At 41.1% G+C, this 14,975-nt stretch overlaps 1 protein-coding gene across 2 annotated transcripts in view; it reads left to right on the top strand.

The window, feature by feature from the left end:
* The window catches only part of lhfpl2a (LHFPL tetraspan subfamily member 2a), a 56,816-nt gene extending 42,569 nt beyond the window's left edge, over positions 1 to 14,247 (top strand). For both annotated transcript variants that reach the window (XM_035949445.2, XM_023273063.3), the window contains 2 exons: positions 345 to 1,092; positions 13,030 to 14,247. In XM_035949445.2, coding sequence (XP_035805338.2) covers positions 672 to 1,092; positions 13,030 to 13,286 — 678 coding nt within the window. In that variant the 5' untranslated portion in view covers positions 345 to 671 and the 3' untranslated portion in view covers positions 13,287 to 14,247. The remainder of the gene's footprint in view (positions 1 to 344; positions 1,093 to 13,029) is intronic.
* The last annotated feature ends 728 nt before the right edge of the window (positions 14,248 to 14,975 follow it).

The raw sequence follows: 14,975 nt of genomic DNA on the forward strand, positions 1-14,975 counted from the left end.
AGCTGTGCGTCTGCTGTGCGTCTTCCTGATTGTAGTGTCAATGAGTCAGGCGGCTCGGTGTCACTGTGGTTATCAGCGGTCATGTGAAGGCAGGATGGCTGTAGCGTTATCACCCGCTGGCTGACCCTGGGTCAGCTGTGTGGGCCGCTTGATGAGAGGCCTCAGGTTTGTTTTTCTCCCCGTCTGCATCCGCTCCTCATCCCACTTTTTCCACGTCTATTTTAACTTCGCCATCTCCTTCTTTACAGATACACAAACAAAGGCAGAGACGCTCATAAATTACATTTTACACATGCAATTAGATCGCTCACCCTGTTCTTGTGTCTGTGTGTTTTATCTCTTAGGTGTGTCTGATGTGACGCCAGCGGGCTGACTCAGGGAACACAACTTCAATACAATGTAGACACCAAAAACCTGGCAGAGTCAGAGTCTGAAGACCGAGCTGACAGAAGGAGGGTGAGTTCAAGGAGGAGGAACAACAGCTGTGCCGGAACAGCAGAAGAAGATAAGAAGTGAAAGAGAGAAGAAGCGGGAAGCAGCACACTGTGAATCATTGACGAGAACCTTTAGTGAACAGTGTCGCCTTCTTGTTCCTGTGAAGACTTCACTCGTTCTCCTCCAGAGAAGAATCTCAGCTCCTACACAGTGGGACTCATCCAGCCACCGTCAGCATGTGCCATGTCATTGTCACCTGCCGCTCCATGCTGTGGACTCTGCTGAGTATTGTGGCCGCATTCGGAGAGCTCATCGCCTTCATGAGCACTGACTGGCTGGTGGGATTCCCTCGCACGCCTGACGCCGTCTTTGGCCCCCATGGGGCCACCACAGCCGGGGAGGCTTACAGACCCACCTTAGGCATCTACGGCCGCTGCATAAAACTGCCCCACCTGCAGCGGGGAGTACTGTGTGGACCGTACGCGGTGCACTTTGGGGAGATAGCCAGCGGGTTCTGGCAGGCTACTTCTATCTTCCTGGCTGCAGGGATCCTGCTGCTGTGTGCCGTGGCCTTCATCTCGGTCTTCACCATGTGCTTCCAAAGCATCATGAAGAAGAGCATCTTCAATGTGTGTGGACTGCTGCAAGGGATCGCAGGTGAGACGCAGCACATATATTTACCCTTTTTAGTGTAAAGGCATATTGTCTTTAAAGTAATTGCCAAAATGACTCCACTTATCAGAGCCAGAAACTGTAAACACAGGCAGAAACATTGGATTGACAACTTGCCAACGGTTCTTGAACTGCTTATCTATGATGTGTGGTTCTGTCAGCATATTTAGCCAAATCTAAGCTTAACATTGTGATATTAAATCAAAATCACTTAATTCTACATGTCTCATCTCAAATTCTGTACTCTACTGCACAACCATGAAACCATGACGAACTTAGCTGCAACAATCACATGACAGAGGAAGAGTTTTCGGATGAACCGCAGGCTGTGTTTACACACAGCAGACACTGGATGAGTATGGGGGCAAACTAAAATAGTAAAATATCTGTAGTATCTGTAGAGTCACTGTTGTTTTCTCCAGTACTGGTAACACATGCAGGCACTTAAAATAACTAAGGAGAAAATTCAACATTTTTTAAAAGGCCTTATGGCATTATAACTGTGTAATTCAGCACAAATGACATTTCTGAGTTCTCTCTACTTCTAGCCATAGTTGTGCTGTTTCCACAGAGGTGCAGGACTTTATATTGAAGGAAAAAAAATGAGCCCACAGTGTGTAAAGATGTGACAGGAGCAAAGAACTGCTTGGCTTCAGAGGGTTACAGAGTGATTACTGTCTGGTGAGAACTAGTCCCTTCAAAGCTTCTATTTATAATAGCTTAAAGCCTAAATTGGCTCCTGGTCAGATGCAGAGTTGTCACCAAACTCTGTCTGTTTGATGAATGAACAGCTTTAGAAACCTTCCCCACTGTCTTTCTGACTAACTTTACAACACCAGGAATCTGACAAGTCAGCTGGGTTACTTTATATACAAATGATTGAGCTGAACATATAAAGGTCTTCAAAGAGGAAGTGAAAATGTCTGCTGTCATTCTTTAAAAAATATTTTCCCCTCCTCTCTGTGATGGCTGCCTGTCCTTCCATCTTCAGCTATAATTTTTGGTTTGAGAGTACGTCTTACAAACTAATTCTGTGTAAGAACAACCTGACTCTTTGTCCCACCCATGAATATGACTTTCAGATACAATGATATTTCATCCTGTTGTTTGGCTTAGAGGAGAAAGTCCTGCGTGAGTTTTCTTCTGATCTAAAGAGAGCTAACTGAGTTCATGTGTCCCTTATTGTTTCTGCTCATTCCTGTGGCGTTCACCATTCATCAAGGTAAATGAAAAGCTCTACTCTCAGCTAAACACATTCATTACAAGAACCACAACTACCACTGCTAGAATTATGTGTTTTATACTTGTGGAGCCTTCGGTGAACTTTTACCCAAGCAGAAGTAAGGAGTGTCAAAGAGCTAGGTATCTCATTGTCGTCACTTAGGGCGACTCACCCAAATATTTACTTTCTACTCAGTCAGCTGGAGTTTTCCCGACGCTCGGTTGACCTGAAAGCGGTTGAGTGCGCATGCGTATCTGTGTTTATGTGTGAAGGGTGTGTGTCTTCTCTCTGTGGTTGTGTGTCTGTGACCAGATCTCCACTGAGGGCCGCTTTGACTCCCTGTGGTGAGTTATGGAAGGGAGGAGGCCATGAGATCATGCTGCCTGAGCCTCCTCTTTCTTCAGGCTGTAGCCCTCAGCTGTCCGGTGATTATGGCTGTCCTCCCCCACAGTTGTTTATTTGGTGCAGGCCCAAACAGAGAAGGTGGGCGTGTGGTGAAGGACATGCCAAGCAGTAAAGCCTACTCTGTGCTGACCTGACACACTGCTGAAACCCATTCAACTGGTGGATGATGAATGGCTGCTTTAAAGCTCCCTTGACTCACTTAGCTCTAAATAGCTCAATGCGAGTATTTATTTGGGATATTATGCATGTTTTTTTGGTTTTTTTTAATGATTTTATTTTTACATTATTACTTGCAACCAAGGGCCTTGACTTGAAAGGAATTTCATTTGTTACATTAGCCAAGCTCAGACATTGAAACTGATTTTCCACAAAATCTATTTTCGCACAGCACTTCATAAAATGTTGTTAATATTATAGTGTTAAAGGATTATGTTGTTTGAAATGTTTCAGTTCTTGTGCCACTACCTCCAAAGTGTTATTAACTATAGTGGCGTGTTTTTCTTGAATCTCGAAACACACTTATTTCACTACTTACATTTGTGTTACATCTGAACACAGCCTGCAGTTCAGCTGAAAAGTCTCAAAATTTTCATCTCGTGACTGTTGGTTGCAGCTGAGCCAATAATGACTTAACAGTTGAACAGATTTTTTATATTTACACATTCTGGTTAGGACAAGCAGCTTATTTTTTGCAAAAATAAATAAATAAATAAATAAATAAATGAAACATGTAGAGTTAGGGTATATTGATGAAATATCTCAATTTTAACTTTAGATTTTGTTAATTTTCACAGTGGAGCATCACATCATAGATGAGTAGTTCAAGGACCATCAGAACGGTCAAACCTGGATTATTTTTTCTGGTTTTACAGAGTATGGCTATAAGTTATAGTGTCTTTTTGGCATTTTTTAATATATATTTTTTAAAGATGGCATTCCTTGCTCACGTGCAGGTGGATTTTGGTGTTCAGAGGGTTAATACTACAGCAGTTAGATGTCCTTGTTTTATGAAGTATCGCAACATATGAAACTTTATCTTCATATTCTTAGCTATGAAGAGATGACAGTGTGAAATGGGAGTACTGTGTCTGTCTCAGTTATGGAGAAACTGTAAGTACTCAGAACATGCAGTCCCACAGCAGGAGGTGATTTATGCAGCAGGAATGGTTTCAGAGGTTTCTGTAGATGTTTGTTTTTGCTGTGGCTCTGGGTTGCTGTTGGAATCTGTTGTAATTGTGTGAATCTGAGCAGACTAGTTGTTTGTAACAAGCACATTCCAACTCCAGAGCCACCTGGGAAGCCTACAGGCAGATGGTAATTAATACTTGAAATATTTTTGGCTCCGTGTCCCTTTAAGTACACGTTTGACCTTTAGCTCGGTACAACCCTTCCTGACCTCTAAAGGTGTCTTTTCTAGCAGTTTACAGTTAATTGGTACCATTACCATTCAATATTCGAATTGGTGGCTCACACAGAAGAAAGGAAAAGCAAGAAGAGCAAACTTTTCATGCAAATTTTAGCATCACATTTAGCATTTTACCTCCCTGAGTCCACCATCTGTCTTATTAAACAGAAGCACTACAGTTGAATAGGATGATACTTTCCATTATTAAATATCGCACTGAAATTTCCCCAGTTGGTGACTTACATTAAGACAGTTATTTTTTGTATTACAATTTTTTGTTTAAATATGCAAATTAGATATCATCTTTCTAAATATGCAGCAATTAACATAACTATCTGAACATTGCATACAGCCAAGTTCAAATTCTTGTCTTATCTTGCCAACATATTAAAGGTTTTTTTTTTACATGGGGGATTTTGGATATCTCTTATTTAATCTCTTTTTTTTATAATTTAGAAAATACTGACAACAACCAAAAAAAATCACTTTCACAATGCTCTAGGTATGAAATGTTTTATAAATCAGGCTGTGAATAATATGAACAAGTCTCTTTGTAAAAACCTTAATTTTGATAGGAACTAATATATTATATCACTAATTATTATATAACTAATTATTCCTCCTAATGATAGGAATAAACCTGGAACGTTTGGGGCTACAGAAGTTGAAATCTGTGGCGCAGAGTATGAGAAAAAAAAATCTTTTTGGGGAAGCAGCCCTTAAAAATATGTATTATTGTTATCATAATCTATAGATGTACATAGAAAAAGTGTTAAAAAAAAAACTCACTTAAATCTGTATTTTGGATGCTTTCTTTTATTATTCTGAAAGAAAAAAAATGGAGGCAGAATAAGTTCAAACACAAGTCGAGTGTTAACTTTGCAAACAGCAGTTTGTGTATCTCACCTCAACAACCAACATGCAGATCGTCAAATAAACAGCAGGTAACTTGTCTGTGTTATGTTCTTCACTAGATCTTGTGCTGGATCACCAGCTGATATAGATCTACGTTCAGGAATCAGGAATACATTAGTCTGCTGCGACTCCCTGCAACCATTCATTTGATTTACGAGTTGGTATGATTTCTGTCAACCAAAGTTTCCTTTGACTGAAAGTCTCATATCACCTGAAAACTGACAATTTAAAGTGGATGCAAAGACCTGTTCGAGATAATGAAAGTGGGGAAATGCACTGCTGAGTGTCCTCATTGTGGAGACGATGAGGATGTGGAAGAGGAAGAGGAAAGGGGGCGAGAGGAGCTTCAAACAGTCGAGGAGGCGGGAGGGTTTCCTTCATGACTCTGAAGCTAAAGTCCGATAACCCTTTACCCATTTCAACCGCAGGAAGAGATAAGAGCCTGTTGGACATCTGACGGTGTTGCTGCTGCTTCTTCTTCCTCCAACATCCGTCGGCCTCGCACATTACAGTCTTCATCTGTCTTTCCATGAGGCTGGTGAATGATATCACTCTGACTTGATATCCGCCAGAGGGACTACCACACCGACCCTCTACTAATCATTATTTCCACGGTGCGTGCCGACCCTCCGGTAATGAGAAAACTGGAGCCAGACGGCAGATGTTTGGGGAAGTGATTGACCTCAGATGGGGAGATGGGGATGCTGCTGCCAGAGATGGTCACGTCATTACACTGGAGTGGCTCCCAAGACCATTAACCTCGTCTTCACATACTGATGTCACTTTTGACTTCAGACTCTCGTGTCCCCTGTGACACACTTTCTGAGTGTCTCAGATGCCTTTAACCTGACGGTTAGTTTAAGCTCAGGTGATTGTGAGATTTTAGCTGAAGTTAACTTCATTCCCTTCACTTTACGTAAGCCAATGGCTAAAACAGATGGGCTTCTGCTGAGGGTCAGTCGGCTGAACTTTGTCTCCTTTTAGGGCCCCTAAAGGCTTCTTACACAGCAGTTAGACTACCTGTAAGTGAATTCTCTGTACATTCACTGAAATGTCTCCACTCATGAAGAGTTTCAGCAAAGGGGGATTAGAGACAAGACGGCAAACAAACTCGGCCGTAAAACTGTCTCAGATTCTTGTGCGTTTGGTGGCGAAGGCTTTTATTACCTACCATAAACTTTCCTTCCAGCCGTGAGTCACAGACCTCATTACAGGTTTAACTGTTGACCATGACTAAGCTTCAGGCTGGAAGTGAGGGGAACAAAACACTGACTTATAGGAATTTAGTAGCGTTACTGAATGATGATGGTTCTGACATAAGTTATCATGAGTTATGCAAAAGAGGAAAACAGACTTGTCAGCTCTGAGTGATAAGAAATAAGATTTCCATGGGTTGAAAAGCTTTCCCAGGATATCTGCGTTTACAGCGGAGGTATAGAAGGTCTTTTCTACTTTTAAACTGCAGCACTTTAAAATTTTATCTACATCTGCTTGAAACAGACCCCACCCCAGCTCAGTTTAACCTTCTGAGCCCTAAGCAGTTTCTTGGTGTTTATTTGCTCTTTTCACATTTTACTTTCCATAGACTCATTTTAACATCAGTATAAAAGTCCTGCACCTCTATTGAAACAACACAACCATAGCTGGAAGTACTGAAAACTCAAAAATGTATTTTTTCTAGTTTGACTTACAATGTCTTAAATCATAAGAAAAACAAAAACGTTGAATTCCTATTGATATTTATTTTACAAAAATGTAAAAAGCTGTATTTACAATGTACAACATTTTTCCAAGTGGCACAGGTGTTACTGATACCGGAAAGAAAAGATGATTCTACATAATATAGATATTATACAACTTTTAAATGCATTTATTTTTGGCTCCCATACTTGTCTCCTATCTGCACTGTGTAAACTCAGCCTGCAGTTCAGCTGAAAAGTACAATAATTTTTGTCACGTTTTTGTCACACTTGAGTCCCCCATGGCCTCACAGTTGCACTGATGAACACAGCATTTTTTGCGTTTTATAGAATCTGGTTTGAGCAAACAGTTTATTTTTGGTGAATTTTTAAAGAAGAAAAGCACTCTGAGAGTGCAGTACTCCGCCAAGGCTGCTCAGTCGTTGTAGAATTTTCGATGGATAAGTCCCGATAAGTCCATAAGGGTGGATTTGTAGTAGGATTGCAACCAATTGTGTGATCATCAGCAGGCAACCGACATAGTGTTCGCTACATAGTTACAGTGATGCCGTGCCGCTGTCTTGCAATGATACAGAAATCTTTAACAAATCTGTGGATCCAGACTATAAGCTGCATCACTGCCAAAATCTAATCACTTGGTCCTTGTGTCATTTCTGACCTTCCCTGAAAATTTCATCCAAATCTGTTGGTCTGTTTTTGAGTAATGTTGCGAACAGACAAGCAGACAGACAAATATACATCAATCGTCACATAACTCCGCCATGTTCCTTGGCAGAGTAATAAGACGTGTAGAATAAAGTGATTTTTAAAAAGATGAAACATCATGATTATAAGTTTGGTTTTGAATACAATTTTCTGATGGAGTGGTACATCACAAAACAACAACAACCTGTACAAACTCTGTGTTTTTAACACTCTTGTGCTCATCCGATAAGATATCTCACCATGCTGAATGTATCTTCTACAAGTTGCTGACAACTCTGAGCTTAGATTTGTTCAATTTTCCCACGTTGCTCCTGATTGGTTCAAAGAACCATTTAAAAGTTACAAATCTGATGATTGCTTTCGTTTTTAAAAATAATTTTAATTTATTTTTTGTTAAAGTTAACACATCTTTCCAACCAGGTTTTGAGGTTCAGAGCATTAACTTGGTCCTGAAGAAAAATAAAACTGAGTATACCAGAAAGAGAACTTCACTTCTCTCCCTTCTCTCACATGATCACCTCTGTCTTAATCTCCCTACTCTCACCAGTATTTCTTTTTGCCCTCTCCTCTTATTTTTTCCTGGAAAGGAGAGAGGTGGCCATATTTCTTGGAGCAGACCTGCTGTGCTGCATTATAGGGTGGAGGTTGAGGTTAGCGAGGAGGGGGGAGGACGGCTGGTGGCAGGGAGGCAGCTATCAGCGATGGATTGATGGTGGAGAATTGACAGTTTGGAAGTTAACGGAGACAAGAGCCAGTGCAGGGGGAATAGTGAGGCTGGAAGGGTAGAGCGCAGTGGGATATTAGGTTAGTAGGTCCGGCTCTAAGGTGGAGGTAGAGGAGGGGGTTGGGAATGAAAGTGTGTGTGTGGAGGGAGGGGGTGTCAGAGGAGGGGTGGGGTTGGGAATTAAAACCATGCCTTCAATCCATCACCAGAGCCGGTCTGGACGTCAGGGCGATGCAGCAACATGTGGAAAGAATTTATGACCTAGTTTTCATTTCCTTGTTTAATACAATATTGGGTGCTTTAAGAGAATGGGAGGAGGAAGAAAGGAAGCGAGGGAGAGGAGGAAGAGAGATTAGAGACTATTTCACCTCCACACTTGTTTTCATGAAAACATTACAGCTGAGAGCCTCATTCCCCAGCTGGCTCATTTATTATGTGTCATTACTCCGCCAAGCGGCGGCGGAGTTATGTGGCGATCGGCGTACATTTGTCCGTCCGTCTGTCTGTTTGTCTGTCTGTCTGTCTGTCTGTCTGTCAGCAACATTACTCAAACACAAACTAAGGGATTTGGATGAAAGTTTTAGGGAAGGTCAGAAATGACACAAGGACCACCTGATTAGATTTTGGCAGTGTTGCGGCTTATAGTCTAGATCCACAGATTTGTTGAAGATTTCCGTGTCATTGTGAGATAGCGGCGTGGTGTCACTGTAACTATGACAACACTACGTCAGCTGCCTGCTGACGATCACATGATTGTGATCCTACTACAAGTCGACTGTTGCAGACTTATCGGGACTTATCCGACAGAAATGGTACAAGGAACAATTGATTGAATTGTGGGGGTGTTTCCGAGTCCCATCAATTCCGACCATTCCCTACATATTTAGTTCACGTGATTCGGTATCCGTACATAATGTACACATGCATAATACACACCTGTGCTCAGTGTAAGGCTATTTTGTTTGTGGGTACATCTATATTAAATGGCCACATTCTATGTTGACGTGATTTCTGATCATCAGTAACTAATAACTAAACAAATGCTCCCTTTCTAAAAAACAAAATGCTGCATTTCTGACAATGCCATTTGGGGGAATGAACAGTTTTTGTGGAGTACTGCACTCCCTGAGTGCTTTTCTTGTTTTATTAATGTAAATGGGAGCTCTGATTGGTGGCAGGCTCCTTGTCTAGCCAGCTGAGCCATCATGGGAGAAAGTGCACAGCAGAGGAAACCTCATGACAGTAAATTAAGCTTGTTTTTGCATCTATGAGACAAGCAGTGTGTGTTGAAGCCAAGTCAGTGAGGCAGAGCGGCAGAAGTGGGTCACGGTAACACAGGAAGCGACCCGTCCTTCCACAGAGACGCAGGACGCCGGAGGGTCGGCCGGTGACCGGGGCAGGCGGGGAAGCCCATCAGCGACTTTTTCCTGTTGTTCTCTTCGCTCTGTTGTGCCCTGACCTGGCAGAATTGTGTGTCAAGATTCAAGCTGGGGTCGCTCTTTCCTGCAGCACCCTAGGTCTGGCTGTGGTTACCTCCAGACACATTACAGAGAGGAAATCAGGGAAGCTTTTCTGCCTGCTCCAACGTTTTCTTTGACTTTTTTGTCCTGATGGGATGCTTTAAATATCAAGATGGCACTGTGACTGCAGATTTTTCGGTTTTCATGACCTGTAGTCAACGGATTTTTTTTTAACGCATTGTATTTAAAATTTGCAGAAATAACACAGTTTATCAGAGCCACAAACTGTAGAAACATAAAGAAATATTACATTTTCAACCTCAAGCAGTCTTTGAACTACTGACATTTTTTAAAAAATCACTTTATTGTACATCCCTCATTTTTATAAAAAAAAAAAAAAAAAGCTGAAAATGAACTGCTATGATTTGCTCTGTTTAGATGTGGTAATAAACAAAAACATCCCTGGTACAACTAAAAGCCACGATTCAGTGGCGACCAAGAGTCACATGACTGAAATTCAAGGATGTTTCGGCTGAACTGCAGGCTGTGTTTACACAAGCATGAAACAGGAGACAGTAATGAAAACAAACTTGCACGTAAAAGATTAGAGTTTAATAAATAAGTAAGACTATATCCATGTGATAGAATATTTTAGGCTACAGAACTTAATTAACTACCATAACAATAAAATAAGTATTACAACAGCATCCAAAAGAATTATATTAACTTAGATATTAAATTAGACTTAAATAACTGACATTTATGTGATTATTTGAAGTGAATCTGTTCCACGGCTGTAGATTTATCAGGAAAACATGCTCAGATGATTTGATTAATTGTAAATAAACAAATAGGGGAAATTTTTACATTTATTCAATATGGGATAGTTGCAAAGAACAAGGTTTATTCTTTATGTTATTTAAATATATTCCTCATGAGCAGATTTCATGTGAATGTTACATTTATGGAATCATTTTTTACATTTTTTCATTTTATTTTTGCCAATTTTTAAATGTCATTTCCAACATTTCATCCCTAACTGTGCAGACATCCTTCCTCCTGTATAGCACCCATAGCTGGTGTCTAAACAGATTGATTATACACTGCAGCACAGCTGTAACCATATTTAACCATATGTGCTTTGTCCAAGGACAAATACTTACAGCGTGTTATAAAACTGTTTGTACACGTGCACACAATCACAGGCAGCTTTATAAACATGTGGATGTGAAGATGTGGTTCTTTGAGGGTCACTCTTGACTTTAGAAACAATAGTTTGACCAAAAAATGTTTCTCTCAAAGAGAACTTACTAGATTTCTCGCAGTGCAGAAATAAATCATCAGCAACAAACTGTGCTTGTGTTAACTGGAAACTTTGTTGTGTTCTTCTGTGTATTTTTATTGGTGTTGTCAGAGTTTATGTCACTCATGTGCTCATCCATGCTCAGCTGTGTGTGCTAGAAGAGTGGTGAAAAGCTCCAGCACTGTCAACAATTTTGTTCCACCACTAACTCCAGTCTCTGGTGACTAAGAGCTGCTGTCGTCTGGACTTTGATTCATAGTGTGTTGCTTCATGGTTAAAAGGGTGTTAAAAGGTTGCCGAAGCCACAAGAACGGTCCTAATCTCATAACTCGGTTGTAAATAAAAACAGGCTATTAAGCTTTTGTTTGGTGTCTGCATAGACTAGTTTTGCAGACATGATGTGTTCACTTACCGACATTCGTTGTGATGAGACAGCTTAGCTCAGGAAATTTTACTCTAATATGGCTGACAAAGGTCTTAACTGAAGCTAGTGGATGAAGCAGAAAGCTTCCTAAGGGAGTTCAGACTATTCCACATTTAAGTCACTGTCATATCCGTTTTAGGGGCTGCTGTGTATGTTGTACTTAATTAAGACTTGTATTAACCATCTGCTCCTGTCATGTTTTGAGTCACTGTGGGCTCATTTTTCACAGGAATACAAAGTCCTGCATCTCTATGGAAACAAAATGATCATGACTAGAAGTAGAGGGGACTCAAACATGTCTTTGTGCAGGATAACAAAGTACTAATGTCACAAATGTTATTTCAGAAAAAGAGACAGCGTTCTAAATCTTCAAAGAAACTTCTTTATTTATTGTACAAAAATGGAAAAAGCCTGGAATCAACATTTTTCAAAGTCCCCACAGGTGTTACCGATGCTGAGAAAAATGATGGCTCCACATACTGCAGATATTTAACTATTCACATTTTAAATTTATTTTCACACTGTTCTCCCATCCACATCCACAGTGTAGTTTACCCGAGTCTCAGAATACTCTAGAATTATTGTTACATGACTGTTGGTCACAGCTTAATCAGTCATAGCTTCACAGTTGTACTAGAGAGTGCAGAATTTTTTGTTTTTTTGCAAATTTTGAGGAGAACTAATTATACACTTTCGTTGCGTTTTTTTGAATGAGACATATTAAATCAAGCAATTTTAATCAAATATTAGGATTTGGAGCTTGGATTTGTCTAATTTTCTTGTTGGAACCACACGTCAGAGATGAGTAGTTGAGGGGAAGGTTGAAAATTCAGCTGTTATCTCTGTTTTTACAGCTTCTGGGTCTGATAAATGATGCAATTTTTGTAATTTTACAAAGACAGGATTCCTTTCAAAGCTGCTGGTAGGTTTTTTTGGGGTTCAAAGGGGTAAAAGATAGCAGAGGCCACGGAAACAGTTCTAATCTGATAAGTTAGTCATAAACATTAGTCTTTTCAGCTTATGTACTGTATTTGTATACACTAGTTTTGTACTGCTGCACAGTGGCTTGGTAGTTAGCATCACAGCCTTGCAGCTAGAAGATGCCTGGTTCACGTCCCGTTCCTCCCAGGATCTTTCTGCATGGAGTTTGCATGTTCTCCCTGTGCATGTGTGGGTTTTCTCTGGGTACTCCAGCTTCCTCCCACAGTCCAAAAACATCCTCAGGTTAATTGGTGATTCTAAATTGTCTGTAGGTGTGAATGTGAGTGTGATTGTTTGTCTGTATATGCAGCCCTGTGATACACTGGTGACCTGTCCAGGGTGTCCCCTGCCTTCACCTTGAGTCAGCTGGGATAGACTCCAGCCCCCCATGACCCTGATGAGGATTAAGCATGTATAGATAATGGATGGAAGGATGGATAGTTTTGTATTGCACTGAACCCACTAGGCTGCAGACATGATGTGTTTGCTTACTGACATGACAACACAGCTTAGCCTAGAAAACTTCCACCTGCAGTATGACAAATAATCTTAACTGAAGCCTGTGGATGAAGTTAAAAGCTTCCTGAGTGAGTTAAGACTCATATTTTGGTGTGGAATAACCACAACAGTCTGAAACACTTGAGTTAACATGTCTTCTGTCTGCTTCCCTTCTCACAGGTCTGTTCCTGATCCTGGGTCTGATGCTGTACCCCGCTGGCTGGGGTTCAGACAAGGTCCAGCTGTACTGCGGTCCAGACGCCGCTCCGTACCGGGCCGGGCTCTGCTCCATGGGCTGGGCTTTTTACACTGCCATGGGCGGCACCGTGCTCACCTTCATCTGCGCCGTCTTCTCCGCTCAGGCCGAGATCGCCACCTCCAGCGACAAGGTTCAGGAGGAGATCGAGGAGGGCAAGAGCCTGATCTGCCTCCTCTGAGGCTCAGATTGTCCTGTGGGGAGAGGAGAAGAAGAAGAATGCAGCGGAGACGGGCCAATAACGATCAACTCCTGCTCGTCTGTCTGTTCTCATGAGGCCGGCCTGAGAAGTGGAGGCCCCTGCATTGTTTACCACTAAAACTGACTCTGATTTTGTCTCTGTTTTATGTTTATGTGGGAGAAATCTACAAGTGCCAAGTTTTTTTGGGTTTTTTTAAGTGTGTGTCTTTGTCTTTCTGCCACTAGAGGTGCTGTCTGTTATTGTATTCATGTTAACCATGTGGACGCCCACAGAGGCTTTGTCTGCCGCCACATGTTCTGTAAATAAGTGTGATTATATATATTTTGTACATAGTTATGATCACAGAATAATTTTCAGCTTGATCCAGGCTGGGCTGATGATGTCTCTCTTTCCTTAAAAAAAATAACAAAAAAACACTGGTGTTTTTGTCGCCAGACCACAAACCAGCAAACCTGGATCTGTTAACCGTTTGCCACATGTGAGTATTAACTCAACAAGGGAACCACTACTCAGTCAGAATAAATGCTCCCAGAAGAAAAGGCCTTTAGCTCAGAGTGGATGACCTGTAGAGCACACAGAATGTACTATTTGAATGACTAATGTGTTTGTAGACCCTTGAAATGTATCGGTGGAAATAATTCTTTACACGGACTGCATGAGGACAAAGCAAAGGAAGCTCTGTGGTGCGTTTTTGCTTGTCAGAACCCTGACATGAAGCAAGCTTAATCCTAGCCAGCGGCCTGTGAAGAGTCTGGTCCTCCCTCAGCAGACATCCAAGTAACCTGTGCACAAAGTCATGGACTGATGAGGACACGTGATAAACAAATGAAGTATTGCTGTTGTTAGTCTGGTTTCAGGGAGTGTGTCGAGTCATAGATAGTGTCCTATCTATTGTGATTTGTTTCTGCCAAACGAATAAAGAGAAGGGAATACGAGTGCACTTTGGTTTCAGTGTTTGTGCAGTGAAAGCCTTGCTGTGTGGGGAGGAGGAACAGCAAGTGGAGCAGCCAGCTTGGTGCTGAGACCTTGGTTTGGCCCTTGAGGTGGGGGTGGGTACGTTTTCCAGCCAGCGGGTGATCAGTTTTTCCACTGAAGCAGAACTGAACTCTCCATGTGTGTCTCCTAAAGTGTGTGTGCCACATATTCAGAGGGGGAAAGAAAGTACATTTTCTAAAATGCATATTTCCAGGTAATTGGACTTTACTACAGTATTTCCATTTTAGGTATCCTTATACTATATATAACATCTATAGTTGCAAGGGCTAAACTGTTAATTGATTTCAAATCAGAATTGCAATATGAAACAATGCAACTAGCAAATCACAAAAGTTGCAATTTACAATATAGGGGCTCCATACCATGGCTGACCCTGCGCTCTGACCCCCCCAATTGGGGGGATATGCGAAAAAAATTGCAAATTTCCCCTCGTGGGATTAATAAGGGATAATAAAAATAAAAATACATTATGCATTCACTCTTTCATGGTTTCTCATTTAGTAATGATCCATCACCAGGTTGACTATAAAAAATATTATTTTGCAAATGAAATCCAAATATCTGTCAGGAAACTGTAAAAATAACATTTGTTTTCAAATAATTCAGCCCTAACAGTTACATTGCAAATTAAGATTTACATAAAGGAACATGATAAAAATTAAAGCTCTTTAT

Source organism: Amphiprion ocellaris, chromosome 17 (genome assembly GCF_022539595.1).
Source record: "Amphiprion ocellaris isolate individual 3 ecotype Okinawa chromosome 17, ASM2253959v1, whole genome shotgun sequence".
NCBI classification, from domain to species: Eukaryota; Metazoa; Chordata; class Actinopteri; family Pomacentridae; genus Amphiprion; species Amphiprion ocellaris.